Source organism: Lepisma saccharinum, chromosome 3, assembly GCF_977018435.1.
Source record: "Lepisma saccharinum chromosome 3, izLepSacc3.1, whole genome shotgun sequence".
Taxonomy (NCBI): domain Eukaryota; kingdom Metazoa; phylum Arthropoda; class Insecta; order Zygentoma; family Lepismatidae; genus Lepisma; species Lepisma saccharinum.
In genome coordinates this window covers 61,275,736-61,291,123 of record NC_139231.1, presented here as the reverse complement: position 1 = coordinate 61,291,123, position 15,388 = coordinate 61,275,736, and the positions used below count along the sequence as shown (strand labels likewise).

The window sequence follows — 15,388 nt, the reverse complement described above, 5'->3', positions numbered from 1 at the left end:
CCATTGCTAGGCCTCCTGTCCTGGTGGAAAAAACTGTGTTCGAACTGGAAATAGTTGTGGGTGAGGCAGGCATGTAGGAGGTTGCAGATTTCATGTTACAAACACCATCTCGTTGCAGATTTCATGTTACAAACACCATCTCCTCCATATCCATACTTCACCCAACCGGCTGTCATAGAAAACACTGTCAAAGAAACCCATGCTATCATCCAACACAAACCAGCACTGAACCTGAACAATGGACAGGCACACCAGACTTGGCACCCTGTCCTCAAACAGATCCCCGACCAGAAAAAGAAAAGATGCAGTGCACATACTCGACCTCCCTCCAGCCATGCGGGGACCAGAAACTGCACCACACCGAGCAGCACGGCCCAGCCTCCCAACCACCACCTGGCAACACTACCTGACAACAGGAAGCAGACTACGCAAACCAGGATACACTCGCTAGCGCTGCTGAACGGAAGAAATTACAACTACCGCAGTCCAGTAACAAACAAAGCAGTGACGTGGTTCCATCTCCGCTTCAGATGCCATACCCTTTTGTGAATGAAGACAGTGGATCTTTGAAATTAATAGGATTCAACTATTAAATTGTTCAATGCGGAAGTGCGAAATTTCTAAATTTTACATAAGTAATTTTAAACCACGTTTACCGCATCCATCATGAATATCTCATTATTGTTCTTCCACCTTCTTCTTGGTTTTCCCAAAGGTCTCTTACCTTCAGGTTTCCCAATGCAATCCTGTAACCGTTTCTCTTCTCTACCATGCACGCTGCATGACTCACCCCCTTAAGTCTTCTTCATTCAATTATTTTAATAATATTAGATTATAATAAATTATATTCATAATTGGGAAAAGAGAGATGCGGTAGTATATAAATGGCCACTGAAATTAATCTACAAAGAAAAAGAGCTTCGCAGATAAAAGTGAGTACTAGTTTCTCCGTATTAATAAATTATAATTATGCAGTTCACTTCATTTTGAAATAGGTGAGTGAATAATACTTATGTACAAGTATGTTCACACTTGTTCGCTGATGACCTAGAATATGGGAAAACAGTGAAGCAGAAGTACAGAGACAGCTTGATAGTTGGAATGAGGAAATCACAAAAGCAGGAATGAAATTCAGCCCAGAAAAGTGTCAGGTCCTAACAAGAAACAAGATCCAGAAATGAACCAAGAATACAGATGGGACATGGAAAAGTTGAGGGTAGTGGAGAGTTTCACATATCTAGGAAGCATAATTGAGAGAATTGGAATAGATGAGGAGGTAAACAGAAGAGGGCATTTGGGAGGTGGACTCCTATCAAAGTGTTCAAAGATTAATATGAAACAGGGATGTACCTATGAAATGCAAGAAGGTAAGAGCGTTTAATGCACAAGGAGTGGGAATAAGGCCAAGGGGAAGACCAAAATGTCGATGGAAAGAGCAGATAGCAAAATTGGAACACCATGAAACGAGAGAAAAAGTGGAATATAAGAAGAAAATGGAGAGGCTTGACTTCTATGCTCACCCAGCCAGCCGCAGGATGACGACTATGTTCACACTGCAGTACAGCTGTGTGGTGCAACAGCGCTCCCTTAGAAATTTTGTAAAATCATCACGGTTCTTTTATAAATGGGGTTGGCATTCTGGAAATTATTGTATCCACACTCCCTCTACAATTTGTCACAACATGCAGCCAACATGAGCTTTGGTAATGTTTCTGCCATTGTTTCTTTTGGCACCATCTTCATGTGGTGCTGCACCTCTGTTGTATGTATTCATAATTTTATATTTAAGACTTCTGGACTTAGAGTGTTGAGGTTTTGCTTTGATGTTCTTTGTGAAAAAATTAAATTATGCAGGCGAACACAGTCACATTGTGACATTTAACCCAGCTCTACTCATGGTCAGATCTGTCGTGCCATTACTCACACATTTTAGTATTTGTAATGGTTTCCTTTGCTCAGATCAGAAAATTTATGCAATATATGTATGTATATTCCTTTTGTGTATAATACACATTTTAATGCTTCACTTACTTTCTTTAAGAAGCAAAAAAAATCTATTATAGTAACTCATTACCGGGCGAAATTACAGTTGCTCCCAGGTGAGCACCATGCTCCTTTCTTTTCGCACCCCCGACACAACTGAAACAAAGATGGCTCAGAGAGCGTTAGCAATTACTCATATTTCGGTTTGTGGTATCTTATTGAAGGGGATATTCGTAAAGGAAGGTAAAGAGAGCGAGGCTCTCACACTTCCATGAAGCTCAAATTGCAAGCATTTGAAAACGAAAGTGAATGCAGCGCTCAGCAGTGAGTAACAGCAGGTTAAGTAAAACAAGTTGTTGAATATTAATAAAATATTGATAAGAAATATGTCAGCAACTTGCATGCTACTTGCTCATATAATGGCTACCAAATTATTGAGTTTGGGTGATCGAGTTCTGTTTTTAATTTCACTTTATGGCACAGAAAGGCTAATCAAGCCTGGACCTACAGTTTAAAGTAGGATCCGAACCACTATGTGCCTCCACCAGATGTTGAACCCAGCCAGGACCACTTGATTATTTATCAATATTATTATATGCACAATGGAAACAAAGAAAAATGTGTCCGTGAACATCATACTGCCTTCACGTGCAGTGCTAATTCAACATACAGAACCAAGTTGAGAAAGGAAGCTCCATATTTGATATCGCTTACTCTGTTAGTGAAAATTGCCCCTTTTCTTCATCCATTATGCCCCTACACTGATGTGTTGTGTTGCATATTGCATTGAATAATATGAAACATGTTAAAAATGACTCTACGACTGGTCCCGGAATTAGAAAGGGCAGAAGCGTGCTTGTGTAACATAGGAGACAAGATTAACCTTGAAGTGCTGGTTAGTAAGTCAATCTTCCCTTCAAAGAAAATAGACCATTGTCAACCTTGATCACTCCAAGAAATACTGATGCCATTTTTGTATAGTCCATATTACTGGGACATTGAATTTTTGCTATGAACAAAAATGCCAAATGTTAAAAAACCTATGTCATTTTTAGGATCCTGCACCTAACACCATTCCCAGTGATGAAATGTGAACAAATTTGATTTGTGAATAGAAAATTGCCTGTGTCTCCATGAACATTGTTTTGTACAACATTGCTAAATTACCGTATTTACGTGTATAGTGCGCGTGCGTGTATAATGCACACACTGGTTTCGGATGGGTAAAAGTGACAAAAAATTATATCTCGTACATAATGTGCAGTACAATCCAGTTTCAAGAAATGGCTTTCTTAGTTTTAGGTTGTAAATCTGTCGCTATGCTGATCAAGAGTGAATGACGTCATACCTATTCAATTGCTTATTCCTCCTTTTTCAAAGTATATACTTTTCGATTCCGTGACTAATGTAACATTTATACGAGGCACATTCAGGACCTTCCAAATAGCAGTTAGCACCACAAGATTTCTTCCATTAAAGAATTTACACACTCCATGTATGTCATATTATTTGGCCAGTAATACATTTTAATTTTTATTATCTTTTTCCTTATGTTATCTTTCATCCAAAGTACCATAAAAATCAGAACGTTTCTTTATTTTTTGATGAACTTATTTCAACCGCATTTCACATTAGTGTTATCTTGTATGGAATACTGTTTCCATATTCAGAAACTGCAGGATTCAAAATTTACAATGATATACAGGGTGTTAATTTTAACTTGACATATGAAAATAGCGGGAGTGATATGCATGTGAGGAAAATTTGGTCCAAACAAACCATGATCCTTGTCGGGGGGAAAGTTAATGGCGTACAAATGAGCCCCCCCACAGGGCCCCCCTGGGGACTCCCGAATTTGTTTCATTTTGAGATTCGCGGAGTCAAAATAAATAATAATTATGCTTGACATGGGTGCAACAACATGCGAAATAAAAAAGATATGGCCATGTGTATGTTTGGAAACATGTAAATGTCGTGCATGGAAAAACGGTAACAGGTCCCCACGAAAATACGAAGAATGGCGTGTGTAGAGGAAAATTTCATTGCTGTCGATGGTGTCATTGAAGAGTGGAAGAAGTACCAAAAGAAGAGTGCGGAGGGGATAGGGGGAGGGGGCAGCATGCAACGAACGAAGTGGAAATACATCTGCTGGATTAATGCAGATGGCATGGAGATGAGGGAAACGTATTCAGGGATGCCAGAAAAGTGTAGGAGATGGGAAGGATGGAATGCAAATACTATTACCCTCGAACCTGTGGGGTGCTTGTTTCAAGGGAGTTTCCTTGCCTCTCACCTGTGTGGTGCTTGTTTCACGTGAGTCTCCTTGCCTCTCACCTGTGGGGTGCTTGTTTCACGTGAGTCCCCTTGCCTCTCACGTGTGGGGTGCTTGTTTCAAGTGAGTCCCCTTGCCTCTCACCTGTGGGGTGCTTGTTTCACGTGAGTCCCCTTGCCTCTCACGTGTGGGGTGCTTGTTTCAAGTGAGTCCCCTTGCCTCTCACCTGTGGGTGTGGGGCGGTGCGTGGGCATACATGCCTTACCCAAGCAAATGCTCGAAATGGTGACCATGAACGTCAATGCATTTATTTATTCTTGCATGAAATAACTGTTCACAACGCAAAAGTGTGGCGGCATCAATTTGTGTGCAAGCATTTCGTATTCGTTGCATCATGTCGTTGCACGTTGTGGATACAGTTTGATACACCATTCCTTTAAGAAAACCCCACAAAAATAAATCTGGCGCACTAAGGTCTGGTGATCTAGCCGGCCAATTGACAGGACCACGTCGTCCGATCCAGCGATGATGGAACTTGCGCCTTAATACTTCCCGAGCTATGGCAGCATAATGCGCCGGACAACCATCATGCTGATACCACATGGCCTGTCGCTGTGCAAGGCTTAGATCCTCCAGCAATATCGGTAGTTCGTCCTGCAAGAAATTGCGATACTTTCGCCCATTTAATGTACCGTCAATGAAAAACGGACCAATGAGTTTGTCACCCATGATGCCACACCATACGTTCACTGACCACGGGCGTTGATGTTCAACTTCACGCAACCACTGTGGGTTGTCGGCACTCCAGTAGTGCATGTTGTGCTGGTTAACCTGGCCATGGTTTGTGAATGTTGCTTCGTCGGAGAACAGAACGTCCCGAAAGAATGCCGGATTTCGATGTATTTGTCCATGTGCCCATTCACAAAACACCATCCGTGCACGGAAATCATCACCATGAAGTTCCTGGTGCAGGGACACATGGTACGGGTGAAACTTGTGCCTCTTGAGTATGTTCCAAACACTGACATGGGACATCCCACTCTGGCGAGCTATGTTACGCATGCTGGAATGGGGATCATACGCCACTGCAGCTAATACAGCGATTTCATTATTTTCCCCAGTGACAGTTCTTTGACGCAGTCTTTTGTTGCGGACACACGCTTCCTACTGTTGCAAATTGCTTGACAACCCTGGCGAAAGTCGACCGCGAACGCACTCTGTTCGGATAGCGTCTGGCATATTCGGTGACAGCATTGTCCACATTCACCATACATGAATATCATTTCAATTCTGTCTTCTACAGATACACGCTCCATCGTCCTCGGTATACCTGCACTTTTACCCTGCACTAACTTCGAACACGGGCACGTCAACTAACCTTCTGAAGCACTCACGTGCAATAACCACCTATTTCCCCAAGCAAACACGGGCACAGAGAGCTGACTTCAGCGCAAGGTCAAATGGCCTAGTTTGTACCTTACGTGTGGCTGGCATCTGATAACACAGCTGATCTGACAACGTCGGTGGCGATAACATACTCTTCGTGTGAGTTCTGGAAACACGATTTACATCCCCTACACCTTCACTTTTCTGGCACACGCACAGTTCGTTATTTTGTTTCCCTCATATCCTTGGCAGATGTATTTCCACTTTGTTCGTTGCATGCTGCCCCCTCCCCCTATCCCCTCCGCACTCTTCTTTTGGTACTTCTTCCACTCTTCAATGACACCATCGACAGCAATGAAATTTTCCTCTGCACACGCCATTCTTCGTATTTTCATGGGGACCTGTTACCGTTTTTCCATGCACGACATTTACGTGTTTCCAAACATACACATGGCCATATCTTTTTTATTTCGCATGTTGTTGCACCCATGTCAAGCATAATTATTATTTACTTTCACTCCGCGAATCCCAAAATGAAACAAAATTCGGGGGTTCCTATTTGAAAAACACAACGTGCCCCCCTGCCCCCCAGGGGAGCCCTGTGCAGGGGCTCATTTGTACGCCATTAACTCCCCCCCCCCCTCGACATGGATCATGGTTTGTTTGGAACAAATTTTCCTCACATGCATAACACTCCCGCTATTTTCATATGTCAAGTTAAAATTAACACCCTGTATAACATGATAGGGTTCCATAAATATGAAAAATCAATGCAAGTGTCCCAAAATCATGTAATGACAATGTATGGGTTCATGTTGGCTGTCTGAATTATTCCGTGCATAGTATGCACCACAGTTTTTGGGGGAAATTTTTTTGGAAAAAAGTGTGCATTATACATGAGTAAATACGGTATCTAAGAAAGGCACAAAACTGCAATCAAGGCTGCATGTTAGTGTTGTAGGTTTCTGACAAAAGATGCAAATGTCAAGCAGCATTTCTTCCGTTCAATAATGTCAAAAAATATATTCTACACTGCTAATGTTGCATATATTTAATCGCTTTTGTCAATTTTAGTTTACTATAAATTTGTGTCCCCCATAGATTACAAAGGGAGGTTACAGGACAAGAATATTGTTGCAAAGCTCTGAACAAATTTACTGGTGCACAGGTGCAGACAGGAGAAAATTGTCACTTCTATGAAATAATTACAACAGACCCTAAAATTCCTGATGATGTACATTCCTTTTCAGCAGAAAAGGTAGGTAATGGTGATTATCAAGAGGCAATACACAATGCAAGGTTGCTTTTCAGGCTAGGATGTAAGTTGTAAGAAAATCTGTGTTTTTCACTAAGTCAGTAACAATTCAATTTTTCTCATAACCCCTGCACCAGAGTGGCAACAATGACAATTCAACCAGTCACCTCACATAAAAAAAAGAAGACCTAAACATGAAAGATTATGAGCATTACGTAGACTTATAACAACAAATATTATGTAATAATGAAAAAGTATGAAAAATTTTAACCATAATTAAATAACCTAGGAAGTCAAATGCATCCAATTATGAAGACATTGATCAAGACACCTGCAACCTTGTGCAGAAAATAATGAGAAAAAAATGCATATAACTTAAGAAGATACTAATGCAATACAGTTATAAAATACAAATAACCTTTGCTTTCTCCAGATTTTCAGCTACCGACTGAAGAAGTTTGGAGTAATCACCTCTGGTGACTTTGAATTTGGCTCCTTGGAAATCCTCCACTGTGGGGAAGCTGGGATCATTGCCCTTCTCGGCAGAGGCCAATCGAATCTGAAATAATTGTAATAAAAAGGTTTTTTCAAAATACGTAATCATATTTCAACAGATAGTACATAAAGGTGTTCTGCTTTAATACACATATTATTCAACTTCAAGACTAGGTGTATAATTTACACAGTGTAGACAAAGTCACCAGACACCCTCAGCTGCTGGTTTCAAAGGAATCAGTCACGTTAATAATACAATGTCGAACCTCCCTTTGCTGTTAACGCAGCGTTTACCACTTAGGGTAGGCTCGCCACTAAGTTCCGGTAGACTGCCGTGGAATTATTTTCCATTCTTCCTGTAGCATGGTCAACAATCGACGTGTGTTTGTCGGTCTAGTGGGTCTGGCATGCAACCAACACTCTCAAAGATTGGGTTCAAGTTGGAGCTTTGGGTGAGCCAGTTAAGCACTTACACCTGATTTTCTTCAAGCCATGGTGCAATTGTCCTTGCTATATGGCCACACGCAGATGTTAATTGAATCGCACACGTAGGTACTTCACAGTATAAAGATAAAAACGAGGATACAAAATAACGATTTAATACTAAACTTACAATACCCATTTCTAAGATGGCTGAACTCCCAATTTTATCAATAACTTTACAAACAATTGAATATCGATTCAGATATTATGCACACTTAACATTCCCCCTCTTCCTTATTTGACTTAAGTTATATTTCAGTCTATCAGGCGGTTTTCTCTGTCGAGAAGACCTCCTACACTAATGTTGCTATTGTCACTGATGTGGGCTGCAGGAATCATCCAAGTGCGATGTAGACGGTTTGTCATTTGGCGTAGAAGCTTCCCGCGCCACAGAACCACTGTCATTACTTCCAATTTTTATCTGTAATGAATATGTCTTCATCGCAGAAAACTGATCCACAATCTTGACCTGTATCTGGTCCATGAATTCGTTCATCATTATCTTCCTCCTTCTTCTGACTTCCAAAATGATATCTATCTTTTCTGTCTTGCAGCCATTTTAACTGATCTTCATGCACGACCCGGTTTCTACCTTCAACATTCACCAGCCATGTAACTTTGCCTTTCCGTGCTATAATTTTTCCCTTGACATACCTCATAGCAATCGTGTTCATACAGAAAAAGGCCTATTCCAAACTGTTGTCAGTGTGAGAAGCATGTTGTTGTCTATAATGTCTTGGTACATGACATTAAAACTAAGGGCCAAATTCCAAACCAGGAAAAACTGCCTCAGACTTTCGGCAATACAGTGCATGTATTGCTATTACATGTAGGGCTGTCCACATTCTATTTTTCCAGAGTTACCTCTCGGTACAGTGGGATGCACAAGTATTGGTCAGAAATTTCCCATGACTATTCTCATTAATATTTCTCTTGCATGCAGGGTTGTTAAAGGTCCAGGAACACATAAATTCTATTAGGTTCCACTGCAGGAGCAGAACCTTTTTTCTTGCACTATTTAAATTCGGTCCAAGTTGAGTTGTTTCATTGGAAAAAGCTTCCTGGGCCTTATTTAAATTGAACATGAAAAAGGTCCCTGGACCACATTTAAATTGAGTCACAAGAAAAGGTTCCTGAACAGTATTTAAATTCATCCGGGAAAAAGGTTCCTGGATCGAATTGAAATACTTTAATTTATTTACACAACCCAGGGATTGTTAAAGATCCAGGAATCCATACATTCTAATGGGTTCTATTGGGTTCTGTAACAGGACCGGAACCTTCTTTTTTTCACTCAATTTAAATTCAATCCAAATTGCATATTGTTTCATTGAAAAAATGTTCCTGGACCGTATTTAAATTGACCCAGAAAAAAGGTTCCTGGACCGTATTTAAATTGAGCCAGAAAAAAGGTTCCTGGACCGTATTTAAATTGACCCAGAAAAAAGGTTCCTGGACCGTATTTAAATTGACCCAGAAAAAAGGTTCCTGGACCGTATTTAAATTGACCCAGAAAAAAGGTTCCTGGACCGTATTTAAATTGACCCAGAAAAAAGGTTCCTGGACCGTATTTAAATTGAGCCAGAAAAAAAGGTTCCTGGACCGTATTTAAATTGAGCCAGAAAAAAAGGTTCCTGGACCGTATTTAAATTGAGCCAGAAAAAAGGTTCCTGGACCGTATTTAAATTGAGCCAGAAAAATGGTTCCTGGACCGTATTTAAATTGACCCAGAAAAATGGTTCCTGGACCGTATTTAAATTGACCCAGAAAAAAGGTTCCTGGACCGTATTTAAACTGACCCAGAAAAAAGGTTCCTGGACCGTATTTAAACTGACCCAGAAAAAAGGTTCCTGGACCGTATTTAAACTGACCCAGAAAAAAGGTTCCTGGACCGTATTTAAACTGACCCAGAAAAAAGGTTCCTGGACCGTATTTAAACTGACCCAGAAAAAAGGTTCCTGGACCGTATTTAAACTGACCCAGAAAAAAGGTTCCTGGACCGTATTTAAACTGATCCAGAAAAAAGGTTCCTGGACCGTATTTAAATTGATCCAGAAAAAAGGTTCCTGGACAGTATTTAAATTGATCCAGAAAAAAAATCCTGGACAGTATTTAAATTGATCCAGAAAAAAGGTTCCTGGACAGTATTTAAATTGATCCAGAAAAAAGGTTCCTGGACCGTATTTAAATTGACCCAGAAAAAAGGTTCCTGGACCGTATTTAAATTGAGCCAGAAAAATGGTTCCTGGACCGTATTTAAATTGACCCAGAAAAATGGTTCCTGGACCGTATTTAAATTGACCCAGAAAAAAGGTTCCTGGACCGTATTTAAACTGACCCAGAAAAAAGGTTCCTGGACCGTATTTAAACTGACCCAGAAAAAAGGTTCCTGGACCGTATTTAAACTGACCCAGAAAAAAGGTTCCTGGACCGCATTTAAACTGACCCAGAAAAAAGGTTCCTGGACCGTATTTAAACTGACCCAGAAAAAAGGTTCCTGGACCGTATTTAAACTGACCCAGAAAAAAGGTTCCTGGACCGTATTTAAACTGACCCAGAAAAAAGGTTCCTGGACCGTATTTAAACTGATCCAGAAAAAAGGTTCCTGGACCGTATTTAAACTGATCCAGAAAAAAGGTTCCTGGACCGTATTTAAATTGATCCAGAAAAAAGGTTCCTGGACAGTATTTAAATTGATCCAGAAAAAAAATCCTGGACAGTATTTAAATTGATCCAGAAAAAAGGTTCCTGGACAGTATTTAAATTGATCCAGAAAAAAAATCCTGGACAGTATTTAAATTGATCCAGAAAAAAGGTTCCTGGACCGTATTTAAACTGACCCAGAAAAAAGGTTCCTGGACCGTATTTAAACTGATCCAGAAAAAAGGTTCCTGGACCGTATTTAAACTGACCCAGAAAAAAGGTTCCTGGACCGTATTTAAACTGATCCAGAAAAAAGGTTCCTGGACCGTATTTAAACTGATCCAGAAAAAAGGTTCCTGGACCGTATTTAAATTGATCCAGAAAAAAGGTTCCTGGACAGTATTTAAATTGATCCAGAAAAAAAATCCTGGACAGTATTTAAATTGATCCAGAAAAAAGGTTCCTGGACCGTATTTAAATTGATCCAGAAAAAAGGTTCCTGGACCGTATTTAAATTGATCCAGAAAAAAGGTTCCTGGACCGTATTTAAATTGATCCAGAAAAAAGGTTCCTGGACCGTATTTAAATTGAGCCGGAAAAAAGGTTCCTGGACCGTATTTAAATTGAGCCGGAAAAAAGGTTCCTGGACCGTATTTAAATTGAGCCGGAAAAAAGGTTCCTGGACCGTATTTAAATTGAGCCGGAAAAAAGGTTCCTGGACCGTATTTAAATTGACCCGGAAAAAAGGTTCCTGGACAGTATTTAAATTGATCCGGAAAAAAGGTTCCTGGACCGTATTTAAATTGAGCCCGATAAAAGGTTCCTGGACCGTATTTAAACTGACCCAGAAAAAAGGTTCCTGGACCGTATTTAAACTGACCCAGAAAAAAGGTTCCTGGACCGTATTTAAACTGACCCAGAAAAAAGGTTCCTGGACCGTATTTAAACTGACCCAGAAAAAAGGTTCCTGGACCGTATTTAAACTGACCCAGAAAAAAGGTTCCTGGACCGTATTTAAACTGACCCAGAAAAAAGGTTCCTGGACCGTATTTAAACTGACCCAGAAAAAAGGTTCCTGGACCGTATTTAAATTGATCCAGAAAAAAGGTTCCTGGACCGTATTTAAATTGATCCAGAAAAAAGGTTCCTGGACCGTATTTAAATTGATCCAGAAAAAAGGTTCCTGGACCGTATTTAAATTGATCCAGAAAAAAGGTTCCTGGACCGTATTTAAATTGATCCAGAAAAAAGGTTCCTGGACAGTATTTAAATTGATCCAGAAAAAAGGTTCCTGGACAGTATTTAAATTGATCCAGAAAAAAGGTTCCTGGACAGTATTTAAATTGATCCAGAAAAAAGGTTCCTGGACCGTATTTAAATTGATCCAGAAAAAAGGTTCCTGGACCGTATTTAAATTGATCCAGAAAAAAGGTTCCTGGACCGTATTTAAATTGATCCAGAAAAAAGGTTCCTGGACCGTATTTAAAATGATCAAGAAAAAAGGTTCCTGGACCGTATTTAAATTGAGCCGGAAAAAAGGTTCCTGGACCGTATTTAAATTGAGCCGGAAAAAAGGTTCCTGGACCGTATTTAAATTGAGCCGGAAAAAAGGTTCCTGGACCGTATTTAAATTGAGCCGGAAAAAAGGTTCCTGGACCGTATTTAAATTGACCCGGAAAAAAGGTTCCTGGACCGTATTTAAATTGACCCGGAAAAAAGGTTCCTGGACCGTATTTAAATTGACCCGGAAAAAAGGTTCCTGGACAGTATTTAAATTGACCCAGAAAAAAGGTTCCTGGACCGTATTTAAATTGACCCAGAAAAAAGGTTCCTGGACCGTATTTAAATTGACCCAGAAAAAAGGTTCCTGGACCGTTATTAAATTGATCCAGAAAAAAGGTTCCTGGACCGTATTTAAATTGAGCCAGATAAAAGGTTCCTGGACCGTATTTAAACTGACCCAGAAAAAAGGTTCCTGGACCGTATTTAAATTGATCCAGAAAAAAGGTTCCTGGACAGTATTTAAATTGATCCAGAAAAAAAATCCTGGACCGTATTTAAATTGATCCAGAAAAAAGGTTCCTGGACCGTATTTAAATTGATCCAGAAAAAAGGTTCCTGGACCGTATTTAAATTGATCCAGAAAAAAGGTTCCTGGACCGTATTTAAATTGATCCAGAAAAAATGTTCCTGGACCGTATTTAAATTGATCCAGAAAAAATGTTCCTGGACCGTATTTAAATTGAGCCGGAAAAAAGGTTCCTGGACCGTATTTAAATTGAGCCGGAAAAAGGTTCCTGGACCGTATTTAAATTGAGCCGGAAAAAAGGTTCCTGGACCGTATTTAAATTGACCCGGAAAAAAGGTTCCTGGACCGTATTTAAATTGATCCGGAAAAAAGGTTCCTGGACCGTATTTAAATTGAGCCGGATAAAAGGTTCCTGGACCGTATTTAAACTGACCCCGAAAAAAGGTTCCTGGACCGTATTTAAACTGACCCCGAAAAAAGGTTCCTGGACCGTATTTAAACTGACCCAGAAAAAAGGTTCCTGGACCGTATTTAAACTGACCCAGAAAAAAGGTTCCTGGACCGTATTTAAACTGACCCAGAAAAAAGGTTCCTGGACCGTATTTAAACTGACCCAGAAAAAAGGTTCCTGGACCGTATTTAAATTGATCCAGAAAAAAGGTTCCTGGACCGTATTTAAATTGATCCAGAAAAAAGGTTCCTGGACCGTATTTAAATTGATCCAGAAAAAAGGTTCCTGGACCGTATTTAAATTGATCCAGAAAAAAGGTTCCTGGACAGTATTTAAATTGATCCAGAAAAAAAATCCTGGACCGTATTTAAATTGATCCAGAAAAAAGGTTCCTGGACCGTATTTAAATTGATCCAGAAAAAAGGTTCCTGGACCGCATTTAAATTGATCCAGAAAAAAGGTTCCTGGACCGTATTTAAATTGATCCAGAAAAAAGGTTCCTGGACCGTATTTAAATTGATCCAGAAAAAAGGTTCCTGGACCGTATTTAAATTGATCCAGAAAAAAGGTTCCTGGACCGTATTTAAATTGATCCAGAAAAAAGGTTCCTGGACCGTATTTAAATTGATCCAGAAAAAAGGTTCCTGGACCGTATTTAAATTGATCCAGAAAAAAGGTTCCTGGACCGTATTTAAATTGATCCAGAAAAAAGGTTCCTGGACCGTATTTAAATTGAGCCGGAAAAAAGGTTCCTGGACCGTATTTAAATTGAGCCGGAAAAAAGGTTCCTGGACCGTATTTAAATTGAGCCGGAAAAAAGGTTCCTGGACCGTATTTAAATTGAGCCGGAAAAAAGGTTCCTGGACCGTATTTAAATTGAGCCGGAAAAAAGGTTCCTGGACCGTATTTAAATTGAGCCGGAAAAAAGGTTCCTGGACCGTATTTAAATTGACCCAGAAAAAAGGTTCCTGGACCGTATTTAAATTGATCCAGAAAAAAGGTTCCTGGACCGTATTTAAACTGACCCAGAAAAAAGGTTCCTGGACCGTATTTAAACTGACCCAGAAAAAAGGTTCCTGGACCGTATTTAAACTGACCCAGAAAAAAGGTTCCTGGACCGTATTTAAACTGACCCAGAAAAAAGGTTCCTGGACCGTATTTAAACTGATCCAGAAAAAAGGTTCCTGGACCGTATTTAAACTGATCCAGAAAAAAGGTTCCTGGACCGTATTTAAATTGATCCAGAAAAAAGGTTCCTGGACAGTATTTAAATTGATCCAGAAAAAAAATCCTGGACAGTATTTAAATTGATCCAGAAAAAAGGTTCCTGGACCGTATTTAAATTGATCCAGAAAAAAGGTTCCTGGACCGTATTTAAATTGATCCAGAAAAAAGGTTCCTGGACCGTATTTAAATTGATCCAGAAAAAAGGTTCCTGGACCGTATTTAAATTGAGCCGGAAAAAAGGTTCCTGGACCGTAGTTAAATTGAGCCGGAAAAAAGGTTCCTGGACCGTATTTAAATTGAGCCGGAAAAAAGGTTCCTGGACCGTATTTAAATTGAGCCGGAAAAAAGGTTCCTGGACCGTATTTAAATTGACCCGGAAAAAAGGTTCCTGGACAGTATTTAAATTGATCCGGAAAAAAGGTTCCTGGACCGTATTTAAATTGAGCCCGATAAAAGGTTCCTGGACCGTATTTAAATTGAGCCCGATAAAAGGTTCCTGGACCGTATTTAAACTGACCCAGAAAAAAGGTTCCTGGACCGTATTTAAACTGACCCAGAAAAAAGGTTCCTGGACCGTATTTAAACTGACCCAGAAAAAAGGTTCCTGGACCGTATTTAAACTGACCCAGAAAAAAGGTTCCTGGACCGTATTTAAACTGACCCAGAAAAAAGGTTCCTGGACCGTATTTAAATTGATCCAGAAAAAAGGTTCCTGGACCGTATTTAAATTGATCCAGAAAAAAGGTTCCTGGACCGTATTTAAATTGATCCAGAAAAAAGGTTCCTGGACCGTATTTAAATTGATCCAGAAAAAAGGTTCCTGGACAGTATTTAAATTGATCCAGAAAAAAGGTTCCTGGACCGTATTTAAATTGATCCAGAAAAAAGGTTCCTGGACCGTATTTAAATTGATCCAGAAAAAAGGTTCCTGGACCGTATTTAAATTGATCCAGAAAAAAGGTTCCTGGACAGTATTTAAATTGATCCAGAAAAAAGGTTCCTGGACCGTATTTAAATTGATCCAGAAAAAAGGTTCCTGGACCGTATTTAAATTGATCCAGAAAAAAGGTTCCTGGACCGTATTTAAATTGATCCAGAAAAAAGGTTCCTGGACCGTATTTAAATTGATCCAGAAAAAAGGTTCCTGGACCGTATTTAAATTGA

General features: G+C 39.8%; 1 protein-coding gene across 3 annotated transcripts in view; it reads right to left on the bottom strand.

Moving 5' to 3' along the window:
- The window catches only part of DppIII (dipeptidyl peptidase 3), a 119,667-nt gene that overhangs the window by 29,892 nt on the left and 74,387 nt on the right, over window positions 1-15,388 (bottom strand). For all 3 annotated transcript variants that reach the window (XM_083118659.1, XM_083118660.1, XM_083118658.1), the window contains exon 6: window positions 7,315-7,455. In XM_083118659.1, the coding sequence (XP_082974785.1) occupies window positions 7,315-7,455 (141 nt within the window). The remainder of the gene's footprint in view (window positions 1-7,314; window positions 7,456-15,388) is intronic.